The sequence below is a fragment of the Martes martes genome, assembly GCF_963455335.1.
Source record: "Martes martes genome assembly, chromosome: 1".
NCBI classification, from domain to species: Eukaryota; Metazoa; Chordata; class Mammalia; order Carnivora; family Mustelidae; genus Martes; species Martes martes.
The window spans coordinates 133,378,800-133,401,755 of record NC_137888.1 but is presented as its reverse complement, the minus strand read 5'-3'; the positions used below and the strand labels follow the sequence as shown (position 1 = coordinate 133,401,755).

The 22,956-nt window shown below is 39.5% G+C and overlaps 1 protein-coding gene across 6 annotated transcripts in view; it reads left to right on the top strand.

Annotated features, from left to right (window-relative positions):
• Positions 1-22,956, top strand: part of SATB1 (SATB homeobox 1) — a 100,144-nt gene that overhangs the window by 10,549 nt on the left and 66,639 nt on the right. For 5 of the 6 annotated variants that reach the window (XM_080797328.1, XM_080797331.1, XM_080797329.1 and 2 more), the window contains 4 exons: positions 13,487-13,721; positions 17,442-17,618; positions 18,392-18,518; positions 19,294-19,417. In XM_080797328.1, the coding sequence (XP_080653454.1) occupies positions 13,511-13,721; positions 17,442-17,618; positions 18,392-18,518; positions 19,294-19,417 (639 nt within the window). In that variant the 5' untranslated portion in view covers positions 13,487-13,510. Of the gene's footprint in view, positions 1-10,692; positions 10,788-13,486; positions 13,722-17,441; positions 17,619-18,391; positions 18,519-19,293; positions 19,418-22,956 lie in introns of those variants that run through there. The other variant, XM_080797330.1, reaches the window with a different exon arrangement.

The window sequence follows — 22,956 nt, the reverse complement described above, 5'->3', positions numbered from 1 at the left end:
CTGCGGCATATGCCAGCCATAAAGATGCCTTTGCTTGCAATATTGTAAATTCTTAGTGACAAAACTCCTTTGTGCAAAGTGAACTAAAAACTTATTTTTGAGAGCCTTATTGCTTCTATGAAGAGATAAGTTTAATTTTCACTAAGTATAATGTGAATCTGTGGCGTTTTTTTCAGTTGTAGAAATAATAGAACAGTGGGTATTGTTGGGTATTGTCCATCTTTAAAGCAGTACAGTCTCAAAACAGTTACAAGCTGGTCCCCATCAAAATTTTTCATAAATATGCTGTTTGTTTCTCTCCCAAGTGTATTTATATATATAAAAAACAATACAAATGAAAATAGTCTTTACAGAATAAATAAAAATAAATGATTAAAAAATAGCCTGGAGGCTCACTAGTTCTGTTTTTAAAGTTATACTGTAGCATTATTTATCAACTTTTTGCTTCATATCAGCTGGAAATTTGCATGTGTATTTATAGTCCATGTTAGTTATCTAATGAATTAAATCCCACAATAAACACACTAGTTAAGAAAGAGGCAACTACAAAATAGGTAACTGGATATGCCCTAGCAACAGCTGTACTGTGCAGCAATTTTTTTCGTATTTTATTTATGATTTTACACATAATAAATATGTAATTTTAATTTGGCTTCACCATTTCTATTCCTTAGGCATGCATCCACCAGAAAAATACATAGGGTTAGGTATGAATTCAGTGAGACCAAATTTATACATGAACTTCTAATACACTACAATTCCATCATTAATATAAAAATCCCTAATATAAAATCAGTAAGAAGAGATGATAGGAAACAGAATACAGACAACATTGTATGGAAAAAGATGATATTAGATATTATTGCATTAAGTAAATAATCCTAATTGCTGTCACTTGAAAGTGACTGATAAATTTGAAAGCCTTTTGGGCTCTTTATAGCCAAAAAGTCCTGTTCGTTTATTTAAAAAAATAGAATCTAAAGTCTTTATCCAGAGACAATTGAGAAATTATTACACTGACCACATTTGTAGCATTGCTGCACATCTGTGGCTGTACTGTGCGCAAGTGTTTGACACTCTTACATGCTGTTTAATCGGAGGGGTCTACTATTTCATGAGTATAGTTAATTCTCACTCATTTGAAAACATCCAAAAAGAGTTTTTGGACTTACAGTACTCTTACTTGTTTGTTTTTGTCTGTTTCTTTCTCTGCTTTTGCTAACATGCCATAGAATAGAATAAAATCTGAAAAGAGAACCATTTTCTTGCATCAGGGGACCATCAAATTACCTACTTTGGGTGGGATCTTGGTCTCTAATTACCAATCCATGTTAATTATCCTTGGGTCAGGTATTCATCATATGAATTAATTATCTAGCATAGACTGGACTGTGGCTGTTGGCGGTTAAGGACAAAGCAATGGAAGGTTGGCGGTGAGAAGAGGTTTGTTTGGTATGTTGTAGCTCATTGTTTTTCTGCTTGGCATGATCCTTTCATGACAATATATATCTGCCAATTTTAGGAATATATGAAAGATTGTTTTCCTTTAGTTTTTTATTGTTTGGTTTTGTTTTTAGTTATTTTATCAGAGTAAAAGATACATAACATAAAATGTTCTATTGGACAATTTTTTAAGTGTACGATTCAGTGGCATTAATTACAACCACACTGTTGTGCAGGCATCACCACACTCTGCTTCCAGATCTTTTCCATCATCCCAAATAGAAGGTACTTTAGTTTTTCTATTCAGCTTCTCCTTTGCTGGAGCACATTTCAAGCATCATAGTGGCATTTAATCATTGTGCAGACTGTGATGTAGTCGTTTCTGGGGGTGGCTTTCTTTCCTAATGGACAACCCTGGTCCAGTGACTTGTGGCTGTGGGGATTGCAGTACAGTATAGGGTGCTGCCTTTGGCTGATACTCCCCAGAAAGGACCTGAACAAACATTCAGGTCTATTGTAACTTCAAACTCTTCCTCCTTCCAATTAAGCCAAGAAAGATTAGCAATAACATTCACATCCCTAAGAAGCTTTGGTTGATCTGTCTTGGCTAAAGGTTGATTAGGAATGGTTGCTGTTTGACTTCACTGGGATTAAAATCCCCTGAGCTTCCGAGAGAGTATGGCACAGCTGCGGGGGCTGTGATGCCCTGCCATTGGCTCCTTGGCGTGGACAATGTGAATACTTCAGTTCTGCTTACATGCAAAACTTAGCCTGGAAATAAGTGGAAGTTTTCAACTGTTCAAGGGGAAACTTACTCAGGTTGAAATTTTCAGGGAGAAAACTTCGTGCTCATCTACGTTGAAAAAAGACTTAGAGGAAACCAGGATGGTTCTGGCTCCAGTAAATAATAGACTGGTTTTAGAGTTTTACTTCCCACGTATAATTTTGTGGTTAGTCTCTTATGTCTGTAATGATAAATCATATACCTGCACAGGATTTCTGGCACCTCAGTAAATCTCAAGCAAGTGCCCAAATGCTAATTTATCGTGGTTCCTCACACACCATCCCTGTTTCACCAAATCAGTGATCTAATAGCTTGCTGTCACCTTTTTTTGTTTGTTTGTTTGATACAAGTGGCTTGCCTGCACATATATTCCTTAAATTGGGGACAAAGGCTGGTTCCTAGAACAGCCTTAACTTTTCCAAGTGACTCCAGGATTGGGTTAAAAAACTCACTTTGAAGATGTCCTAGCAGGTATATTTGACTTCGTGTCTCCAAAACATGAACTTAATCCAGTAGATGTCAAACCTGGATGTACATGAGAATCACCTTGGGGAGCTCTAAACAACTAAATGCCCAGCTCCCACTCTTGGCCATTCTGATTTTTTCTTTTCAGTGGGGTGCAGCCTGGACATCTGAATTGTTGAAGGAACTCCTCAGGTCATGACGATGTACAGCAAATTTGGGAAGCCACTGAGCTTACTTCTGATCCTGGCACCTGGCTTTACTTCCTAAGATTGCAAGAATCTGTCTTGCACTCTCTCATAGGAACAGTTTTTGGATTCCTTTTCCTGTGATGACAGTGTGAGAGACTCCAGGAATACAGACATAAGTATACCCTCAGAATGCTTACAGACTTGCAGTTCGGAGGAGCAAACAGGTAGATATAGAATATCCCACTGAAGGACCGATAGTGTGAAGGAACATCAAAGGAAGTAACTGAAAGCTGGAGAAGGATTCAGACAGAAGAGGTGCAGTCAAGCTGTATATTAAAGCATATGGCAGAAGGGAGGTCCCCAGGTGAGAAGAGGGAGGAAGGTCACTCCAGAAGCAATGGGGGAAAGATATGGCAACCTGAAACCGTTAAGTACTTCAGCAGTGATATCAACACTGGAGGATCAACAGCAATGACAGGAGGCCTTCCCATTCCTACTCAATTTTGGATGCGAGTCTAGATAGAGATACCAGTTTTGATGGGATTACTACCATCGTGCCTTGTCAAGGTTATGATTCATACTGACACCTAGGGAAGGAGAGGTAGCTTTCAAAAAATTCTGCTCAACAAATTTTTGCTAAAAAAGATATTTCTGGGTAAAAGACCCAGATACCCTGTCAAGTTCCAGAAGCCATCTATAATGGCTGTTCATTTCCCTTATTTGTCACTCCCCAAACTAGCTTACACATTGGCTTTTCTTTGCTCAGTTTTAATAATGACCCTTGCCTATTAAAGCCATATCACAAACTACTAGTGGGTATTCACAGCCACCCCCAAGCAAACTTTTGATCATTATCAGTCTGGCTATAACTGAAACCTCATTTATTAGGGAAAAAACAAAAACAGAAAACCTTAAGCCCCATATTTAAAGTCCATTACCATTTCTCTTTTATCTCCCCGAAACATATCCAAGCCTTTTGGTGTTGTTTTCTGCAGTACACCATTGTTTGTTTGGTATCTGGAACACCCCTCCCTCCCCCCAGTTTGAGTAGGTACCACTTTAAAGCTTCCGAAAGAGCCATTTCTAATGGCAACTGTGCTTATTTAATTCAGGGGTGGGAATGAGGGTGGGAAATGACCCTATGGTTTTTAACTTCACCTATGAGCTATTTAAATGTTCATGGAAAGCAGCATTTGAAGTAAATGCATATAATTCCAAATGTACAATAGGACCCTTTCAAATACAGATATGTCTAGAAAGTTGTCTTAAATTTGTGTGTGGCAGCACACAAGCCTTATTCCATGCAACTTTACAGATCTCTGGGCTAATTCTAAAATGGAAACTGATTTCAATTTGGACATCATTAGAATGTCTGAGAGCCATTCAGCACCTCTAAGACTCTTCCTGGCTAGGTCCTGGATTTACTTAAGTTGTCTTTTATAGAAGTTCTCTAGGTAAGTGCTGTCCAGTAGAAATTTCTGCAGTGGTGGAGGTGTTCTGTAATCTACATTTTCCAACACAATGGCCACTAGCCACATGAGGCTATTGAACATATGAATTGTGACTAAGGAAATAAATTGTAAATTTTATTTAATTTCAATGAATTCAAATTTAAATGTTATAGCCACCTTTCACACAGGTTACCGCCTCCTCACTCCTGCAAGCTCTAAAAGGAATTATCATTGCATTTAGTGGTGGAGGCTGGTTGCAAGTGACACCATCAGCTTTTTGCTCTCATTTATTTATTCATAGTGTAAATATTGCAAGGACGGTGTATGAATTCCTGGTAATATGGTAGTGAGCAAGACAGTGTGCTCTCAGAGGGCTTATAGTCTAGTATGCGAAACATATATTAAGCTAATAATTACCCAAGTTGTTAATTGACTGAGACTGTGATGACTTAAAAAGGAGCAATGAAAGAGGCTATGAGAAATGGGGGCAATACCTTCTTGTGAGATTAGTCAGAAAGCTTAATCAGAATTCCATTTATTCACTAAGCAAGAAAAGCACCTTCCCTTCCCCAAGTTCAAGGCTGGACCCAGGGATCTCAGAGTGGGGCAGCTAACATGTGCCATGCCGTGACCTCCAAAGATGTGGGGTCTGTTTGATTGAGCTTCATGCATCCGCATATACTGCAAACTTCTGAACTTCATCAAGTAGATTCTCTCCTAAATTGTGCAGTTGTGATGATGTCAGTCACAGATAAGATGTGAGAAGAAGGGTGCAAATGTTTACAGGATATTGCATTTCCTCTCCAATATATGTTTTGACAAAGTTGTTTGAGTTCCAGCCCCAGCTTTTTCCTCTCTGTTCTTACAAATTTGTATTTGGTCCATTCAAGAAACGATGTGGAAATCAGTCCTGACATTCCAGACAGACAAAATGAGACACATGACAGCAAAACATATGGCTCAAATAGACATCCTTATATGGCCAACACAGACCATATTCCCAGAAATCATATATGGAAAACACCACCTGCAGCTAAAGCCAAAAAACAAAGAGTTGACATGATAAAAAGAGCAATATGCTACGTAAATTGTGCTGCTCTAAGAGTGTAGAGAGATAGCCAACTGTATTTGAATTTAAAAAGATGAAAAAACAAAACAAAACAAAACATGTCCTTAGAAAGTGCTATGGTGGTAAGCATTGCTTTGCTAACACAGTCACTGGCGAAGCTGCCATATCTTAAAAGCGTTCAAATTCTAAATGCTTTCTCTGTTTATTACAAATGTACATGCTATTCAGAACTCTGAATGTGTTTTAATGCTTTCGGATATCTGCCTGCATATTTATCTTAATACTGTGCCATCTGAAATATGCAGTAGTCCTTTCATTATTAAATTTAAAAAAAATCTTGTGTATCTTATACAATATTTTATCTTTGCTACCCTTGTGTAGCCAGTTTGAATGCCTTCTCGTGTGATAAAAAATTGATGCACTCTGTTTTAACTGTACATCCGCATGTTTAATAGTTCATGTATTTGACCTGTAATATTTCATGTTCCTGAGGTTTTCTATTTTGATAGCTAGATTTATAAAGTTTAACTTTTTTTCTATACTTGCTTGTATCTTTATTGCCAAATATAAGAGGCCTATATTAGAATAAATTGATGTTTTTCCCCCTCCAGCATAATAGTTTATCCTCACATATGCCTAGGAGGGTGGTATTTTCCTAATTATCCTTTTTCTTCTTTATTTTAACCTGGGTTTACATTGGCCAATGCTCTTTAGCACACTTGTTACAAATGTAACAACTTGTACTTGTAACAACTTGTTACAAGTGTGCTAAAGAGGGAGATACTATATAGTAAATAAGTTCATCAATGTAATGTACCACTTGGAGGACATAAACCTCCTTGTGTCATTTCTTAAATAGTTCTGAAATAAAGATTGTACTTGAAGGAAAATTAGTATATATGTGTGTGTGTGTGTGTGTGTGTGTGTGTGTGTGTATGAGAATATGTACATAATTGTACTATATTGGTATTCTTTATAATAAAGTCATCATTCGAAGTCTCTATCATTTATTTTATCACTTTCCAAAGCCATGTCCATCCTTATTACATTCTGAGGTTGTGTTTAAGAATTCGCTTGTAATACCTGGATAAAAGGTGCTATTCAAATTTTAAAATTATTATTTTAATTCCCATTAGGTCAGTATTGGCCAAGTCATTAGGAGACTAAGGCAATCAGGATCTATTTGTCTTGTATTATTTGTGTAAATGATAAGATAAACATATATTTACAATATTCTATTCCATTGTTTTAAAATTGACATATTCAGTAGCCTTTTTTGGTCTTCTTTTCTCTGCTCAAGTTCTGTATTATCCAATGACTTTCATTCCCTTTTTTCCTTTTTTTTTTTTTTAAATACTTCACTTGAGCTTAAGTTGCATGGATAAATTTTGTTTTATAGTCTACTATAGTTTTTCTATTTTCTAAAAATACTATTTTCTAATGCTACTATTTGTAAATTTGCACAGCGTGATACTAGAATGCACTGTTCCTACTGAAAATCAAGCAGGTTTCAGAGAAACATGTCAGGCATCACCAGTTTGAAGCAACTCTTCATATATACACCTTGGGAATTCCTAATTTAACATATCATTGCAAAAATCATTGCCATAGAAATTATTGATGATAACTGGCTATCTGTGTTTTTCTTTTAAATATCAAATATCTTCCTAAAATAAGCTTAAGTACTTCCATCCACAATACCAATTTGGACACCCTGCTACATTTTTGCCATGTTTGTATTTTTCCTTATTGATTCTGTTTCTTATACTTCAATTAAAAAATCCTCCTCCATATTTCCCCATGTTTCAATTTTTTAAAATGTGGTATCATTTGGGCTTTTTGGTTAAGATTGCCTTATATTTTCTTGTTTTTGATGTTGTGTTTTGTTTTATTATCACATGTTCTTCCTTTTGCTCAAGGCTTGGGTTTATATGTGACAAGATTCATGGTTGCCTTCCTCGATTTTGACTAACCTTTCCGGTTTGTGGGTGAAACTTGGGTGCCATTAGAGTGATATATTTTCATTGTGTTTCTCCCAAACTTGTACTCCCCAGGAGGCCATTATTTCCTATACTTTATCTCCCGCTTTACCTTCTGCTTTTCTTAGATTTCTAATGTAAACAGTGTCTCTAAGACTGTATTGGTAGCTTTAAAGAGCTTAATTTGCATATTTCCCTCTTATCTCTGTACTTGTGCTAACTTGTTGCTTTTTTATGTGTAACAAAATGTTTATCTGACTGATTTTTCTCTTTTCCCTACTAGTGTATTCTGAAAAATAATTCTTACAACATTTTTGTTTTTGTTTAATGATTAACTGCCTTCAGGGTTCTAAGATGTTAGTATTGAAACCCAAGCGGTAAACGCTGCATCTCTGTTGTGAATGAGATTGTAATGTTCTTCACTTTTAGAGGAACTGTATGTACAGATTATCTAAATAAGAGGATCATACTTCTGTGCTAATGACCATTAATCTAACTGGGTAACTTACCCTAGATTACAGAAGCATTTATTGCTACGACAGATGCATTTACCAACCCAAACTTTTCTTTCACCCGGTATAAATTAATTTAGGAATGGTGGCGTCTTCTCCATTGTGATAACAAGTTACATCTCTTTCAAATGACCCAAATTTTGTTTGACTTGGCCACTATGGGCCACGTATTTCTTCCTCCAACGTGTTCTATGACTCTTAAGTGAGAGAGTTTTGAACTGATTAGATACAGAAAGCTCTTATCTTTTTTTTAACGTGGGCTCTTAATAGTTTGGGATTCAGCCTCCTTTGAGGATAAATATTCGCGAGAGCTTTTCAGGGCCCCCGGCCTTTATTTCTGCGCAGTGGTTTCTGTACCCTCCGCTCTTCTCCGTAGAGATCTACCTCCCGATTGTCCCCTTCAGCCACTTCCTGAAGTCCCCCTACCTCAGCACTCCGTGCCTGTCACCTGCACGCCCGGGCCCGTCTCCCGCGGGGACAGGGCGCCCTCCCTGCCTGGCCTGTCCCTCGGGTGCCCGCCCGCGACGCTCCCGACATACTCCTTTCTGTGGCTTTTGCGCGCGTGGGTGGTTGGTTAGTTCCCCCCCTGGCCCTCGCCCCCTCCTCCGTGGCACTTTCAACCCCCCCCAGCCCCCCGCCAGTCGCGCCCCTCCTCCCGCCCCGCTTACTCTCGCACACCTGCCCCTGCCGCCCGCGCGCCGCGCGCTCCCCTCCCCGCCGAGGCGGCCGCTGCCAGGGAAGCCCCCTCTCCCCTCCCCTCCGCGCCCTCCCCGGCGCGCCTGGCGGCGGCCGGCGCTGGCCCTCGCGCGGCGCCCTGTTATTCTCGGTATTGTGTGTAATAAATGTCGGGCCGCCTCACTCTAATCAAGCTCATTACAAATTCTTGCGCGCCCGGGGCCGGAAATCGTGCGCTCCCCCCCCCACCCCTTCCCTCACTCATTCACTAGTTACTTGTCTTTCTGCTTTTTAACTCGCCGCCCCCGCCCCCTCCCCCAATCCCGGCCCTCCAGCCCGGGTTTTAATCCCCATCCCTATTCCGCCTTCTCCTTGCACCCTGCCCCCCCCCCCCGCCGCCTTCCTCCTCCGCTCCGCACCCCCTTCCTCCTCCTCTCCCTCCCCCCTCCTCCTCCGCCGCCGCCGCCGCCACTTTCTCGCTCGCTCCCGCTCCCCGGACGCGGCGGATGAGCCGGCCCCGCTGGGGAAGGGCTCGGGGCGGCGGCGGGCGGCCGGGAGGAGGCTGCGTGCTCGGGGCTGGGGCTGCGAGCGGGGTGATTTTGTATTAAAATGAGGAGGAGGAAGAAGAGGCAGCCACAGCGGCGGCGGCGGCAGCAGCAGCAGCAGCAGCAGGAGCAGCGGCGTAGAGGGCTGCAGCCCGGGCGGACGCGCGGAGCCGAGCTGGGCACGGCGGCGGCGGCGACAGCGGCCGGGATGAGTCAACTAATAATTTAATGGGGGCAGAGACGGCAGCGCGGGGGAGAGCGAGCGAGAGCGAGCGAGGGAGAGAGAGAGAGAGAAGCAGCCCCGTCCGGGGACTCGCGCTCACACGCACGCACACACACACAAACACACACACACACCTCTCCCTGTGCCACCCAGCAACAACCGGCCTCGTCACAACAACAGCAACAGCCGCCCTCTAGCCCAGCCCGGGGACCGAGCATAAAGCCGGGGCGACTCCAGAGGACGCTTCCCACCCCCTCTTGCATTTCGGGAAACTCCTCATCAGTTTTGTTGGGGTTTCTGGGTTTCTTTTCCCCCCAAGTCCTAGTGCCATTGTGGTGCTCGTTGTTTACCTCGGACTCTGGCTGAGTGAGAGCTTGGCGACTTTTTGGGGGGAGGGGGCGGGGAGTTTGTTGCTGCTGAGGCGGTGGAGGTGGCTGGGGGTGCCTTCTGATTCCCTCCCCCTCCCCCCAAATCCTCTTTCTCTCTCCCTACTCACTCGGCTCCCCAGGCGCTCGCAGCCCCGCGTCAATGGGCTGGGAGAGGGTCCTCGGGGCTGCTATAAGCGAGGGCCGAATCAAAAGTGGCATTTCAGTGCCTTTCTGGGGCTCTTTCCGCGACCTTCTGCCCCCCACCCTCGCTGTCCCCCGGTAGATGCCCTCGTTGGGGTTGCGAGGCTGTGGGAAGAAAGTTTAAGGTTTGTTAATAATTAGTCGCAATTGTTGGGGAGGGGGTGGGGGCGATTGGAAGGGAGGCGAGGTGGCCTTCCCCTCTCTGCGTTCTCCGGGGTTATTGGAGAATAATATTGCAAGTGACAGCCAGAAGTAGACTTTCTGTCCTCACACCGAAGAACCCGAGCGAGCGGGAGGGAGGGAGGGAACGAGGGGACCTTTTTTTCCTTTCTGGAGACCTTGTCCGCAGTGGTTTTTTTTTTTTTTTTTTTTTTTTTTCTTTTTAAGAGAATCCTCAGTCACCACCTCGCCTCCCCAGCACCACCACAGTGTACAGCTCATAACGGGTTTTGCTTTGTTTTTACGATTTTCCCCCCAACGAATCACTTGTCAGATCAATTTTATCTTCTCCCTCCTCCCTACTTCCCACTCTCCCCTCCTCCCCCATCGAAAACTCGGTTCTCTGAGGTTAGACATTTTACAAACCATATATGTTGTTTTTCGAATTGTGATTTTTTTTTTTTTTTAACCCCCTCTCCCATGGCTACTCTTCTAGACGTTTATTTCTGCCCTTCCCCCGCTTAGGGGGGCGGGGGTAGGGGAAGAGAAAATAATACAATTTCAGGGGAAGTCGCCTTCAGGTCTGCTGCCTTTTTTTTTTTTTTTTTTAATTAAAAAAAAAAAGGACATAGAAAACATCAGTCTTGAACTTCTCTTCAAGAACCCGGGCTGCAAAGGAAATCTCCTTTGTTTTTGTTATTTATATGCTGTCAAGTTTTGAAGTGGTGAGTTTCAGGTCGGTTTTGCTAATTTCACTCAGTAAAACTGCAGTGTTTCTGTTTCTAGATAGTACTTTGCTTCTTTGTCTCTTTAAAAGGTCACAGTGAAAGCTTGGCCTGGATCGTGCCGGCCATATGGAATGGATAAGGGCACAATCTCTTAAAATGTGATTGTGGGGTTCTTTGGGGGTAAATGAGGCGATCCAGCAAGGAACTCGTTGAAAAAGATCCCACATTGCAAAAAATAGGTTGTCGAAACCGGAATTTCATGTTTTTCTTTTTCTTTTTGGAGGAAATAATAGCTGTATCTGAGTTCACTGTTTTATTCAATAATTATCATAGATGGACTTGGTTTATGGACAGGGAAATGGGATTTTGAGAAAGTAGCCTGCATTCAGTGTGACAACCAGACGTTACACTAAAATGTGTTTTAAAATGTGTAACTCAAAAGAAACTCTTCAGCCTGGCATCTGTTGAGACCGTAGTTAGTTCCCGTACTCAGTCCAGCAGGCCCCTTGGAGGCTGCTCTTTCCAATACCAAACTGAGGTTTAGTGAACTTTAGCCTTGGGCATAGAGTTTAAATGAGTAAATTGGGTGTTTTATGTGCATGTAATTTTGCTTTATAATGTAAAGCTTTTTACAAGATGACTGAGTGTTTAATAGACTCTTATAGGTGGGTGTTGGAAGGATAATTTTGCATGACCTATATGATGTTTTGATTGTCAATACATTAACTAAATTATAATCTATCACTTTCATTTGCTGTACAGCTTATAATGCTGTTAAGCCTCATGACTACTTAATATGTTTTGTAGCATTAACTTTGATGCTGTTGTCTACCCGCCCCCCCCCCCTTTTCTCAAATTGCCCCACGGGTTAAGTATTTTCTTTTCAAATCATATGTTTTAAAATTCATCTTCTGCTCTAGGGTAAGGCAACCAATTTCAGAAAAAGCAGCTCTGTATTATAATCCACATGAAACATTAGAAGCAGTGTTTTGAATAAGTTAATAATCACCGCTCTCTAATTTTGGCTTTAGACTGTAGTTTAATATAATGGAAAAGAGTAATCTTGATAAAAAGTGGTTAAAAGAGGCACATTTATTGTTAATGAACCTCATAACCAAAAACAGATGGGACCTCGATCAACGGTAAACCTTTAGTTCTCAGCGTGCCACCCTAGAGTACAAGGATAAATAGCTATTATTTCTCAAACTTTATAGTTCTTCATTTGGCATTCTTAAGGTTGCTTTTAAACCTACAAATTACCATTCCCCCCCACCCCCATTCACCTCTTTTCTTGATTATAATAGACAAAGTAATCAATGGTTAAAGAGGGAAAAAATGCTTATAGAAAGGCCATGCTAATACAAGCTGGCTTTCAACAAACACAGATCTCAATAGCTTCTTTGGTACAATAATTTTTTTTTTTAAAGTACAAGATATGTTGAATTACCAGACAGCTGGAGGAAAGTGGTAATTATACTTTCTTTGGCTTTCCTAAATATGATCCCCTCTCCCTTAGTATTGGTGAGTTTCATACTTAAAGTACTATGAAAGTTTATAAAATAATTCTGCTAAACCTGTTCTTATTAGTTCAATTAAAACTGCATTTTAGAAGTGACTTTGATATTGTACTAATTGCTTTGTTATACACAGTATGAAAATTGATGTTCAATGTATAATATAACTGAAAACAATTATCTGCTGTGTTTTTTCTGAAGTCAATTAAGATGTTGACTTCATTGCATACCAAGATTATTTTTAAATGCTAATGACTGTGTTTTACCAAAATCATCAAGATTTTTTTTAAAAAAGTGAATTTGGCACTTCAATCTAGTATGTATATCACAAAGTATTTTCAAGTTTTTTGCTATTGAAATTGTTAACAGCATTCTATTACTAAGGGACACCTAAATATTAACACTAAAACACATAAGTTGTAATGCTTCAGCACCTGGGGTATTTGAAGAAATCCTCCATTTCTTTCCATTTTCTTAAGGATGATGTGATCCAATCACATGTTTGAGCCAGGACTTGACTAGATCTTTAACAGGTCACGTAATTCTTAAAACTTAAGCAGTAGAAAACTTTCTGTGGATTAACCTGTAAAGCCAATGAGGAGTTTAAAAAGCAGATATTTGCTACCTTGTTTTGAGGTGGTGTATATAGATATATATTTCTTCATAAAAATTAAACTATGTAAAAACGTAAACATGTACATCAGATTTAATTAATATTTTGGACTGTGATCATCTTCCTATTCTTGATTAAAGTGTTACTGTTGTGTTCTGTAATGAGTTTCTGATTTTTAAAAATTGGGACTACATAATATGTTGTTTTCTTTTTAGCTATACTTGTGGTAATTCTTGTTCTAAAAGTAAGCCCATTTCCCCCAACTTAGTTTTGTTGGTAGGTGACAAATCAACGTTTTTATTCTAATATGTGTAGCTATAGTTTCCACAAATTATTCTGTTAACTTGAATGGAAATGTAATACTGTTATCTGAAAACATAGTAACATCTGCAGTATATTATTTACCTAGTTAAGCAATTTTACAAGTGTATTATATTTGTGGAGAGAAATAGCTAGGGATAAAATATTTACTTGGTGTATCATATATAATATATAGAGAGAGGGTGAGGGGGAGAGAGAGAGACCCCCCCCATCCAATTATAACATGTCTTCTTTTTAAATTCTGGCAGGTGATCTTTAGAGGGTAACTGAGTATGGATCATTTGAACGAGGCAACTCAGGGGAAAGAACATTCAGAAATGTCTAACAATGTGAGCGATCCGAAGGGTCCACCAGCCAAGATCGCCCGCCTGGAGCAGAACGGGAGCCCGCTAGGAAGAGGAAGGCTTGGGAGTACAGGTGCAAAAATGCAGGGAGTGCCTTTAAAACATTCGGGCCATCTGATGAAAACGAACCTTAGGAAAGGTAAATACTTTCGAGCCAAATCCTGGAAAGCTACAAGCCCTTGTGTCTACTCAAGGCCACTTTGTGTGGGGGTGGAGAGGCAGAACATGTCTTTGTATGTTCTTTTCCTTGATTCTCTTGTTGATCTGAAGTTAGTTAATTCCAGGCTGCCGTGTCAGTCATGTTTGGAAAGTGCAGGCTCTGTGCTTGACTGGAGCACCTTGCCCTGCTATAGAGTGGAATCATTGGATGTTTGGATGAGAAGGACTGAGTTAAATGTAATGGCCTTCATTATACAAGGCTTCCATTGATAAGGTGTTATTGTAGTAGAGGATACGTAGGTGGCTGTTGCTTAAACTAACCCCGATTAAGAATAAGGCACTTAGATTGTTTGAGGACTGCCTTAGGTTTTTGCAGAGGGTTACTAGCTAGCTGTAAGTCATTTTCAGACATAATGGGAATCTTATGTGATATGAGGTAAAAGTTTTGTGATGTCATTTTTTGTGTGGCTTGTTTTCTTAAGAGCAAATTTATTATTTAGCAGTGAAAAACCTGATGATTCTAGTTTTTGATTTTTGCTATGGTTGAGTATTTTTTGATAAAGGAAGGGCAGACATAGGCAAGTTTATAGAGGAAAGACAGTAACTGTGTGACTCCTTTCTACCCATTTTATATTAAATTGATGAAGTTTAACAACTTTGACTGTGTTCAGCCCTGCTATTTATGTAGATCACTGCCTATGCTGGATATAACGTGTGTGTCTCATAATGGTCTTTATTTTGTCTCTGAATAACTGTGTTTGGGATTCAGATTTTTCATTACATTTGCTAAGTGAAGGATAAAAATGCTGTCTTTTAGCAACCAAGAATATTAAGTAGATAAAGTTAGAAGGCAGAGGAATTTCATTGTGTTTGATGCATAACATTTATCATACAATCATTTATTTTTTTCTTGGTTTGGCGAAAACAAAGAATATATTGATCCTGAAATGAACAGACACAGCAGTCCGTATTGTTAGATCTTTATCTATTAAAAATGGAAAAACAGCACTTCAGCAAATTCTTTGGCCTCTACTCATGATTACCCTATTTATTGATTGTTTGCCAAGAATGTATGCATCTTAAGAAAGCCAGGGTAAGAGCATTAAAAATATAATTTATTACAGCTTTTCAAACTGAGTGCATTAATATTGTACTGTGAAGCACTGGGGCTCTATAAAAAAGACTTTCTGACGCCTGCAAACATATAAGTTCCATAAATTCCTAAATAGGAGATTTCAGCTGTCTCTGGTATTATGTGATATTTGCACAGCAAACTTTAATGCCAGGACAGTTTTAGACAAGGATTCTACAGACTTCACTGCTCCTTATGGCAGACGTGCTGTTTACACAGGCTCATAAACCTTCAGCAAAAGCTTCTAAGACTGCCTCCAGGTTTAAATCATGTGGTATTTTTAGCATTCAGCAGTGACCAGTGCACTCCCCTTTTCATGCTGGAAGGTTATGAAGTTGCTGTAGTTGGAAGTCTTGCCAAACACTGGCACAAATAATCAGTTCAGAGAAGGCTCCTGTTCAGCATTACTCGCAGGATCAGGAAGGCAACGGTGACAAGTTTGCTAGAAGGCTTAGCAGCTAGATTTGTCGTGAAATGATTCTCTTGTCACTTTATCAATAGCCACCTTAATTATCTATAGGGTATCTCTAAATAGAGTCCAAAGTAAATCCAATATGTTTCAACAGTTTGCAAAACCTATAGTTATTTTCATAGATCTAGGGAGCATATAGTAGGACACGTATGTATCATTCTGCAAGAGGAAAAATCAATGCATATGTTTTTGTTGTACTAACCCAACTCTTTGAAGCCATCAGAACAGGGGGAGGAGAAACCAAAGTACAGTAATTTCACTTCCTGCTGAATTTTTTTTAAACATTGCTTTCATAGTGACTTACTTTAAAAATATAGTTTAATTGTAGAAGGTTCTCAGCTTGCTTCAAACAACAAAATTACTAAAGCTTTTTGGTAGTGGTGATTGTGTGTGTGTGTGTGTGTGTGTGTGTGTGTGTTTAATCTTATTTTTCATGAGCATGGTTTCTGTTTGACAGGTGCTAGATAAAAATTGTGGCTGAGATGAGAAAGCCCTACTTAAGAAAAAGAGGTTGGGTGTTTTTGTTTATTTGTTTAGGAAATTTTGCCAAAGTACCTTCATGCCAAGGAAGAAATCACCAGTTTGCTTGTTGCTATTTTTGCTGTGGTCTTCCCAAGTCTTCTTCTGATCCCTGACAGGATCTCTCTCTGGTATAAAACAGATGAATGAATGACAAGAATATTGGCAAGCTCTGCGGCTTGTTTTTCATGCCTAGCCTGTTGGGTACCTCCGAATGAGTTTGTGAGCTTTTCTAAGTAAACCTAAAGGGGTTTATTTGTCAGAGCTAGAATCTCTAGTGATCAGTTCACTAAGGCTTTGGTGAAGATGCACAAGTAAAAAAATGTAGCTGCTTTACTGCCAGCTTTTGTTCAGCATAAACAAGAAAATAGAGTCTTTTTAAAGGGCATCCCTGGTGTCAGGAGGAAATCTTGATTTTGAGCTCGGGTTGGTATGCACTGGAAATCTCTAGAAGTTGGTAGGATTCTGTGAGTCCAGAGGGCAGAGCCTTATAAAGGCATTAATGTTATAGGACTAATTGGGGATCCTGGGTGCCCTGTTAAAGTAACCCTTGTCATCATTTATGCTAAAGATGATACCCTCCTGGCAGTTTGCCACAGTACAGTTCAGATGCATCTGCTTTTAACCCTTTTCCGTATATCACTGGAAGTCTGACAGTATGCTGCATAAACACCTTGAGTACTCCAGCATTCCGTGATTTCAGTTTCTAGAAGCCTCTTTTCTGACGGTGGTGTGGCCTATGCTTATTAATCATCTGGCTACGGAGTTATTACACTGGATCAAAGTAAATAAAGAGAGAACACATCAGATCTATGCAGATTCCTTTATCCTAATATGTCATTCGGAGGCCACTTTCCTTTTCTCTCTTTCATAACATGCAACAAAGATTGTTCATTTTCAAGACCTGTGGTTGCTGTGATGTCTTTTTAGTCAGGTGGATTAAATGAGTGGCCCACAAATAAATCTTATTTATTTACATTGTGCACATATTGAAATCATATATTTTGGACGTCAGTTTGGTTAAGTTTGGGTGTTTCTTTTATGGAACTGTTAAGGAAAGATCTTCACAAAGGAAGAAAAAGCTAAAAATGTTAGAGTCAGAGAGAATTTGGACACAAATAGGAGAAGTTTAATGTTAACAAAAGCATGTAGGAAGCATGAAGGTGGGTTCTTCTGAAGACAACTATAGTGAGTTATATTTGCACCCTGTATACCACTCACAGCAGATCAGACAAGACACTTCTCGCTCGTCAGCATTATTATTTTGATCAAAAAGGTAATTCTGCATTGATTGATTTTGGAAAATGCACTGTTAATATTCAAGCAGAGCCCAGGTTGTCTTAGGACCAAGTTCACATTCTATTTAGCTATCCCTCTTACAACTTTAAACAATAAAAGAGTGCATATATGTTTGTGTGTGCGTGCTTGTATTTCTGTACCCTGTCTGCCTTGGAAACACAGTCTCCCCTTCTCTCCCTGTTGGGAAGATTTATTTTCATGGTTGAGTTTTTCCTCCCCCCAGATTGCATTTCTGAAGATTGTTGGTTTGCGTCTCTTTTTCTCTGTCTCTTGGATAGGAACCATGCTACCAGTTTTCTGCGTGGTGGAACATTATGAAAACGCCATTGAATACGATTGCAAGGAGGAGCATGCGGAATTTGTGTTGGTGAGAAAGGATATGCTTTTCAACCAGCTGATCGAAATGGCATTGCTGTCTCTGGGCTATTCGCATAGCTCTGCTGCCCAGGCCAAAGGTAAATAATGCATACGTGGGGTTGGAAAAATTGCTTGGCATCCTTTGTTTACTTTGCAGAGAAAGCCCTGAATATTTTTATTCAAAGAACTGTAGCCTGTGTGTTACATTGGTTCCTTATAGACTGTGGGTTTAAAAAATTGGCTTAATTCAGTTTGGTTTAGTTAACACACATTTTGCTCGTGTGGAATGTCGAGGTGGATTTTTTTTTTTTAAATTACTTCGGCTGAATCATTAGTATGCTTATTGACCTTAATAATCTGCTCCACTGAGGACCCACAAGGAAGTGAGGAGCGTATTTGAGCAGATGGACTGTTGAGAGTCAATTTGCATTTATGACTGAATATCTAGTTCTGTTTCTTTTATTCTGTTTCTGATGGTTTTATGGGCTGTAAAGTATTTTTCAATGCTGATTCCCATTGCAATAGAGAATCTTATCTAAATCGTAAAGCCATTTAGAACTGGTTCAGCTATGTCTTATTAGAACTTCCTGTAAGTTAGGAAAATGTGGCCTATGCATGGGTTTTATTGATGGGGTTTTATTTCCAAAATAATAAACAACCCTACAGTCATTTACATAATTTCACAATTTGGAAAGCTAAGCTGTGAATATTTTCATTGACCTGCCTTTTAGAGGGAAGGGAATCATTCAAACAGAAATAACAATATTTCTTGTGGTGGGGGCCATGAAAAACACCACCACCACCACCTTCTCCTTGAAATATTATCTGAAAAGTAAAATATTTAGTGACATACTCTCTTTATCTGGAATAGGGCTAATCCAGGTTGGAAAGTGGAATCCAGTTCCACTGTCTTATGTGACAGATGCCCCTGATGCTACGGTGGCAGATATGCTTCAAGACGTGTATCATGTGGTCACATTGAAAATTCAGTTACACAGGTGAGTCGGGACGGCGGTTCTAGGGCAGATCTTTTGAAATAAAGCATCTCTGGTCAGCCTTTGATTTTTATTTACTTTGTGTTTCAGAAAGGTTAATGCAAACTGATTTCATTACTTTATCCCTTCTGCTTAATTTTATTAACTTCAACGTATATTTAAAAGCAGCCTCTCCCCCCACCCCACTCCCTTACCGCCCCACCCCTGCCAAATTTGTAGGTTTTGTGCAGGATATCAAAAGACAAGACTTTTTATATTTAGTCAATTAAGTGATGCATTACAAGAAGGCATTTTACATAAAGTTTACTTAAGAGAAAAATATTTTTGCATATCATGAACAGTGCCATCTGTGTACATTTTGTGAAAGAATGCCTTATTCACCATTGCCGCGATCTTATTTATTTATATATATATTTTTTTGCCATTTTAATTCGTATGAACAGAGTCACGAATGGAAAACGGTTAATACGTTAATGCTTTTCACGATGGCTCGTGAGAAAGCAGTACACCTTAAATTGTCTTCCCAAGCGCATCAGAGCAGGAAGGTAGAAGTAACATGAAAAAATAGCCACCACAGGCAGCTGATGTATAATTCATGCATCGATACAGCAGATGTGTTGTATAAAGTAATTAACTAATCGGAACAATCAGGAGACCGAGAGCAATCTCCAGATGCATCTGTTTGATGCGCAAAATGAAATCTGTCTGTCTTAAAGGAATGTTCTGCAGCGGGATGCAATCTTGTAATAATCCCCTTTCTAATCTATGTCTCAAATAGTTGCCCCAAACTAGAAGACTTGCCTCCCGAACAATGGTCGCACACCACAGTAAGGAATGCTCTGAAGGACTTACTGAAAGATATGAATCAGAGTTCGTTGGCCAAGGAGTGCCCCCTCTCACAGGTACTTAGCATAGCATGTAATGAATAATAAGCCATCCTGGGCAGCCCTGATTTGAGGTTTGATGGGGCTCCATAGTCTAAAGCAACTGGTATCTGAAGCGAGACTGTCAAAATTGCAGTGTCTTGACCGCTGGTGACTTTAAACAGTGTGCCTGATTTATTCTGAACAGAGTCTTTACACTTTTTCTCCCTTGGGGAAAAGAGTGAAGGAGAAACAGCTCAGCAGAAGACTGTGCTAGCTTGTTTTTCGATCCCTCTTCTGAGTGCTCTGAGCATGGAAGCTACATTCTCCTGGGTGCCCTTATTTAAGAAAGAGTAAAGGTGGTATAACTTCCAGGAACCTTTGGTGAGTGGGAAGGTCAGTGAGAGTGTTCATATAAAGCTTCGCTGTGTTACCTGGATAAAATAAGGGGACAGTTTTGGGATATTCATTACGAAAAGGGGGAGATAAGCATTTAGATTAAGCATTTATAAAAATAAGAAGTTTCTTCCCTGTAACTAAAGATTGAGTAGTTAGTTATTTTGGGGGATTTTGTCACCAGTTTTGTGGCATTGGTTTGGTTTACATTTTTTGTTTTGCTTTTTGGTGGAATCTTTTTTTTTTCCCCCTCTGAGATTCCTGTCATATCATCAGAGACTCTTCAAACAAGACAAAGATTTATTATTATTGTATTTGATATTTTAGAATGAATTTTGGTGAAGCATAACTAAAACTCTAGAGACTGCCTGTGTCTCTAAATTTAAAACCAAACATGATTTTTGATAATGCTCAGCTGACTTCACATAAAAAAGGGTGCTGTGAACCTGCTCTTAATGGGCTGCTTGTGTAGTCACTACATAATTGTGTTAGAATGCCATCCCTCAGTGTCAAACCCAACGTGAGGTCATCCCATGATACAGTATAATTCGAGTACGATCTAACTAGATTTTTACCCCATTTTGAAGTTCTTCTTTTATTTTCAAGTTCAAAATGTAATTCTGAACGTTAGTCTGTCAGTCACTTGAATGTGAACCATATGATTCTGCTATAAAGGTTTTTGCAACTGAGATATTCTCAAAATGTATTTCCAGTGTGATGGCTCGAGAGGGTACTAGTACCTTCGGAAGGAAGCTTTGTGGGCTTTTGTGCTGCTGTTTTATGGAAACTCCACACATCTCAGGTTACAGATCATCAGCTTTACTTTGATATTTGTTAGCAGTTGTAGGAATAGACCAAATGAATTAGGGCTGTAGTTAATTATGGCTCACCATATTCTCTTAAGGTAGGCTGTAGCCGTAGGTAAAGTATTTCCTATATTGCAAGTGTCAGTTTCTTGGAATTCAGAACAAACTCTTTTTGTCATTTTAGCTTATTTCCTTCTATCTTCCCTCTCTCACCCTTGGAGTAGAGAGGATGTGAATTTATAACCATTGAATAAAAGTAATTTAAATTAATTAAACACAGTTAAATCAATAGGATGGTATAATGAAGCAGGTGACTCTTACATCTGGGACTTTGGGTTTTGCAGACAACTTCAGATAATGTCAGTTGGTTGCTAGCATTTGAAAATTTGAAACGTCCTAGAAATAAACTTTTTTTTTTTTAACTCAGAGTCAAAATACGCATAAACACCCAGTATAGGAATGCCATGTATGTACATGTTGCTAAATGTCCCATTGATTTTGGAAGTAAATTCAGGCAAAGATTTAGGGCATTTACTGTGAGTTAGAGAAGAGGATGCTAGTACGAGTATTTACTGATAGAAGCAATGAGAATTAATTGTTAAATCAGCCAGTAAACTCCACCTCACTATAGCTTCTAAATATAATTGTGAGTTTACTTAATGTTATCATGGGAAATGAATTGAATACAGACAATTATAACATTAAACAGAATGACAAAATGAAATTCGGGGCTTGGTTTTAGAGTCCTACATTGGTGAATTTCTGTAGAGAGGGCTTTGGAGGAACGTGCGTCTGTGTGTAGCCAGAGACCCTGTGGTCATTGTTAAGTGGTGGAACTAGGCTGGGACTTCAACATCGGTTACAATTACAGTTGTCGTTTCTTTAAAAATATCTTTTGAAAAAACTACAAGGAGTTTACCAGCGGCAACAAATATTTGAAATTAATTTAATGTTTAATATTATGAAAAAAACCACAACCTGTTCTTTTAAACGAGTAAGCTATTTTATACTCTGCTGTGTCATCTTTCTTTCTTTCTCTAGAATGGGTCCATGAATCTTGATACTCAATGCAGAGTGTTTTAATAATGAACTATTTTCCATTCGCTTCTTTATTTTCTTTTCTGTCATAAGTTATTAGTTAAAGAAGAGAAATCCAAGCTCTGCAAGACTTCAGCCCAAAATATATGCTGAGCTTGGCAGAACTACTCTTTCTTTCTCCTGTGACTGAGAGATAGTTATGAAGATGGCATTGTGAAAAATGCCTAGGAAAAAAATATTGCCTCGGTCTTATACAAAACGGAACGTACCATCAAGAAATGCTAACTCTTAAGACTTTGTTTTACTCCCCTGTGGAGTTTTGATTTATCCACTTGCGAATTTTGAACATACTATCTAGCACCCAGATTTTGCTATACATAAGAGTTTTTAAAAATATGACAAAACACCTCAGCAGCACATAGGGCTATAGGGGCCCTTACTTTTACGGTGAGCAGAATGTCCACCCTGCAGATCTCAGGTCAGCTCCCTTTACGGAGTAGAAGCTGGGAGAGAATTCCAGTGGGAATCCAACATGAATGTGCCTGGGTGTCTGACAAGCCCAGCCTCTGGTGCTTTTAGAAGGATTGCCCACATTTGCAGGGCAGATGACCTTGGAATCTTAGAACTGAGTTGTATCCTACCCAGACTCCTCGTTGGACAGATGAAGGAACAAGTGGCCCTGGAGATTAAAGTCAAAATGCTGGTCAGTGACCGACCCAAAAGTCCTTTCCCAATGAAAAATTTTAGAGTGTGTTGATTTTAAAATGAGTACTTGCCATAATTTTTTGCAAGGTTTTCTCCAGATGCAGGAACTCCATTAGGGTACATGCGGCTTGATTTATAACTATGCCCTTATTTCTGTTACTGCTTTCCTAAGTCCTAAATCTGCCCCAATAGATTGACATCTATCTATTACGTTTATGTGTTTATTTTTGTAAAAACCTGCTAAGACACAAACAGCTCCTTATGGATCTGAAGTTGGTCACTCTCTTGTTACTCTCACTTTTTTCAGTGGATGTGGTTGGATAAGGTGGGCGTTTTATTTTGAACTGCAAGTAAGGAGGAGAGAATAAACCTGGCTTGGGGACAAGAAAGCCTGTGGTCATGAGGACATTGAGAGTATAGATTCGGGAGGCAAATGGGGAGTTAAATAAAGTAAACATTTTGATTTACCATAAAGCATTTCATTTTCATTTTAGTTTTGCGTGAATTTTAAAGATTGAACTTAAGAAGTGGATAAATACATATATATATGCAGTACAAGACTAGGTTCATTTTGTTGAAAGTATCATAAGTAAAAGGTCAGTTATTACTTCTCCCAGCCTGATGTCTTTCTTC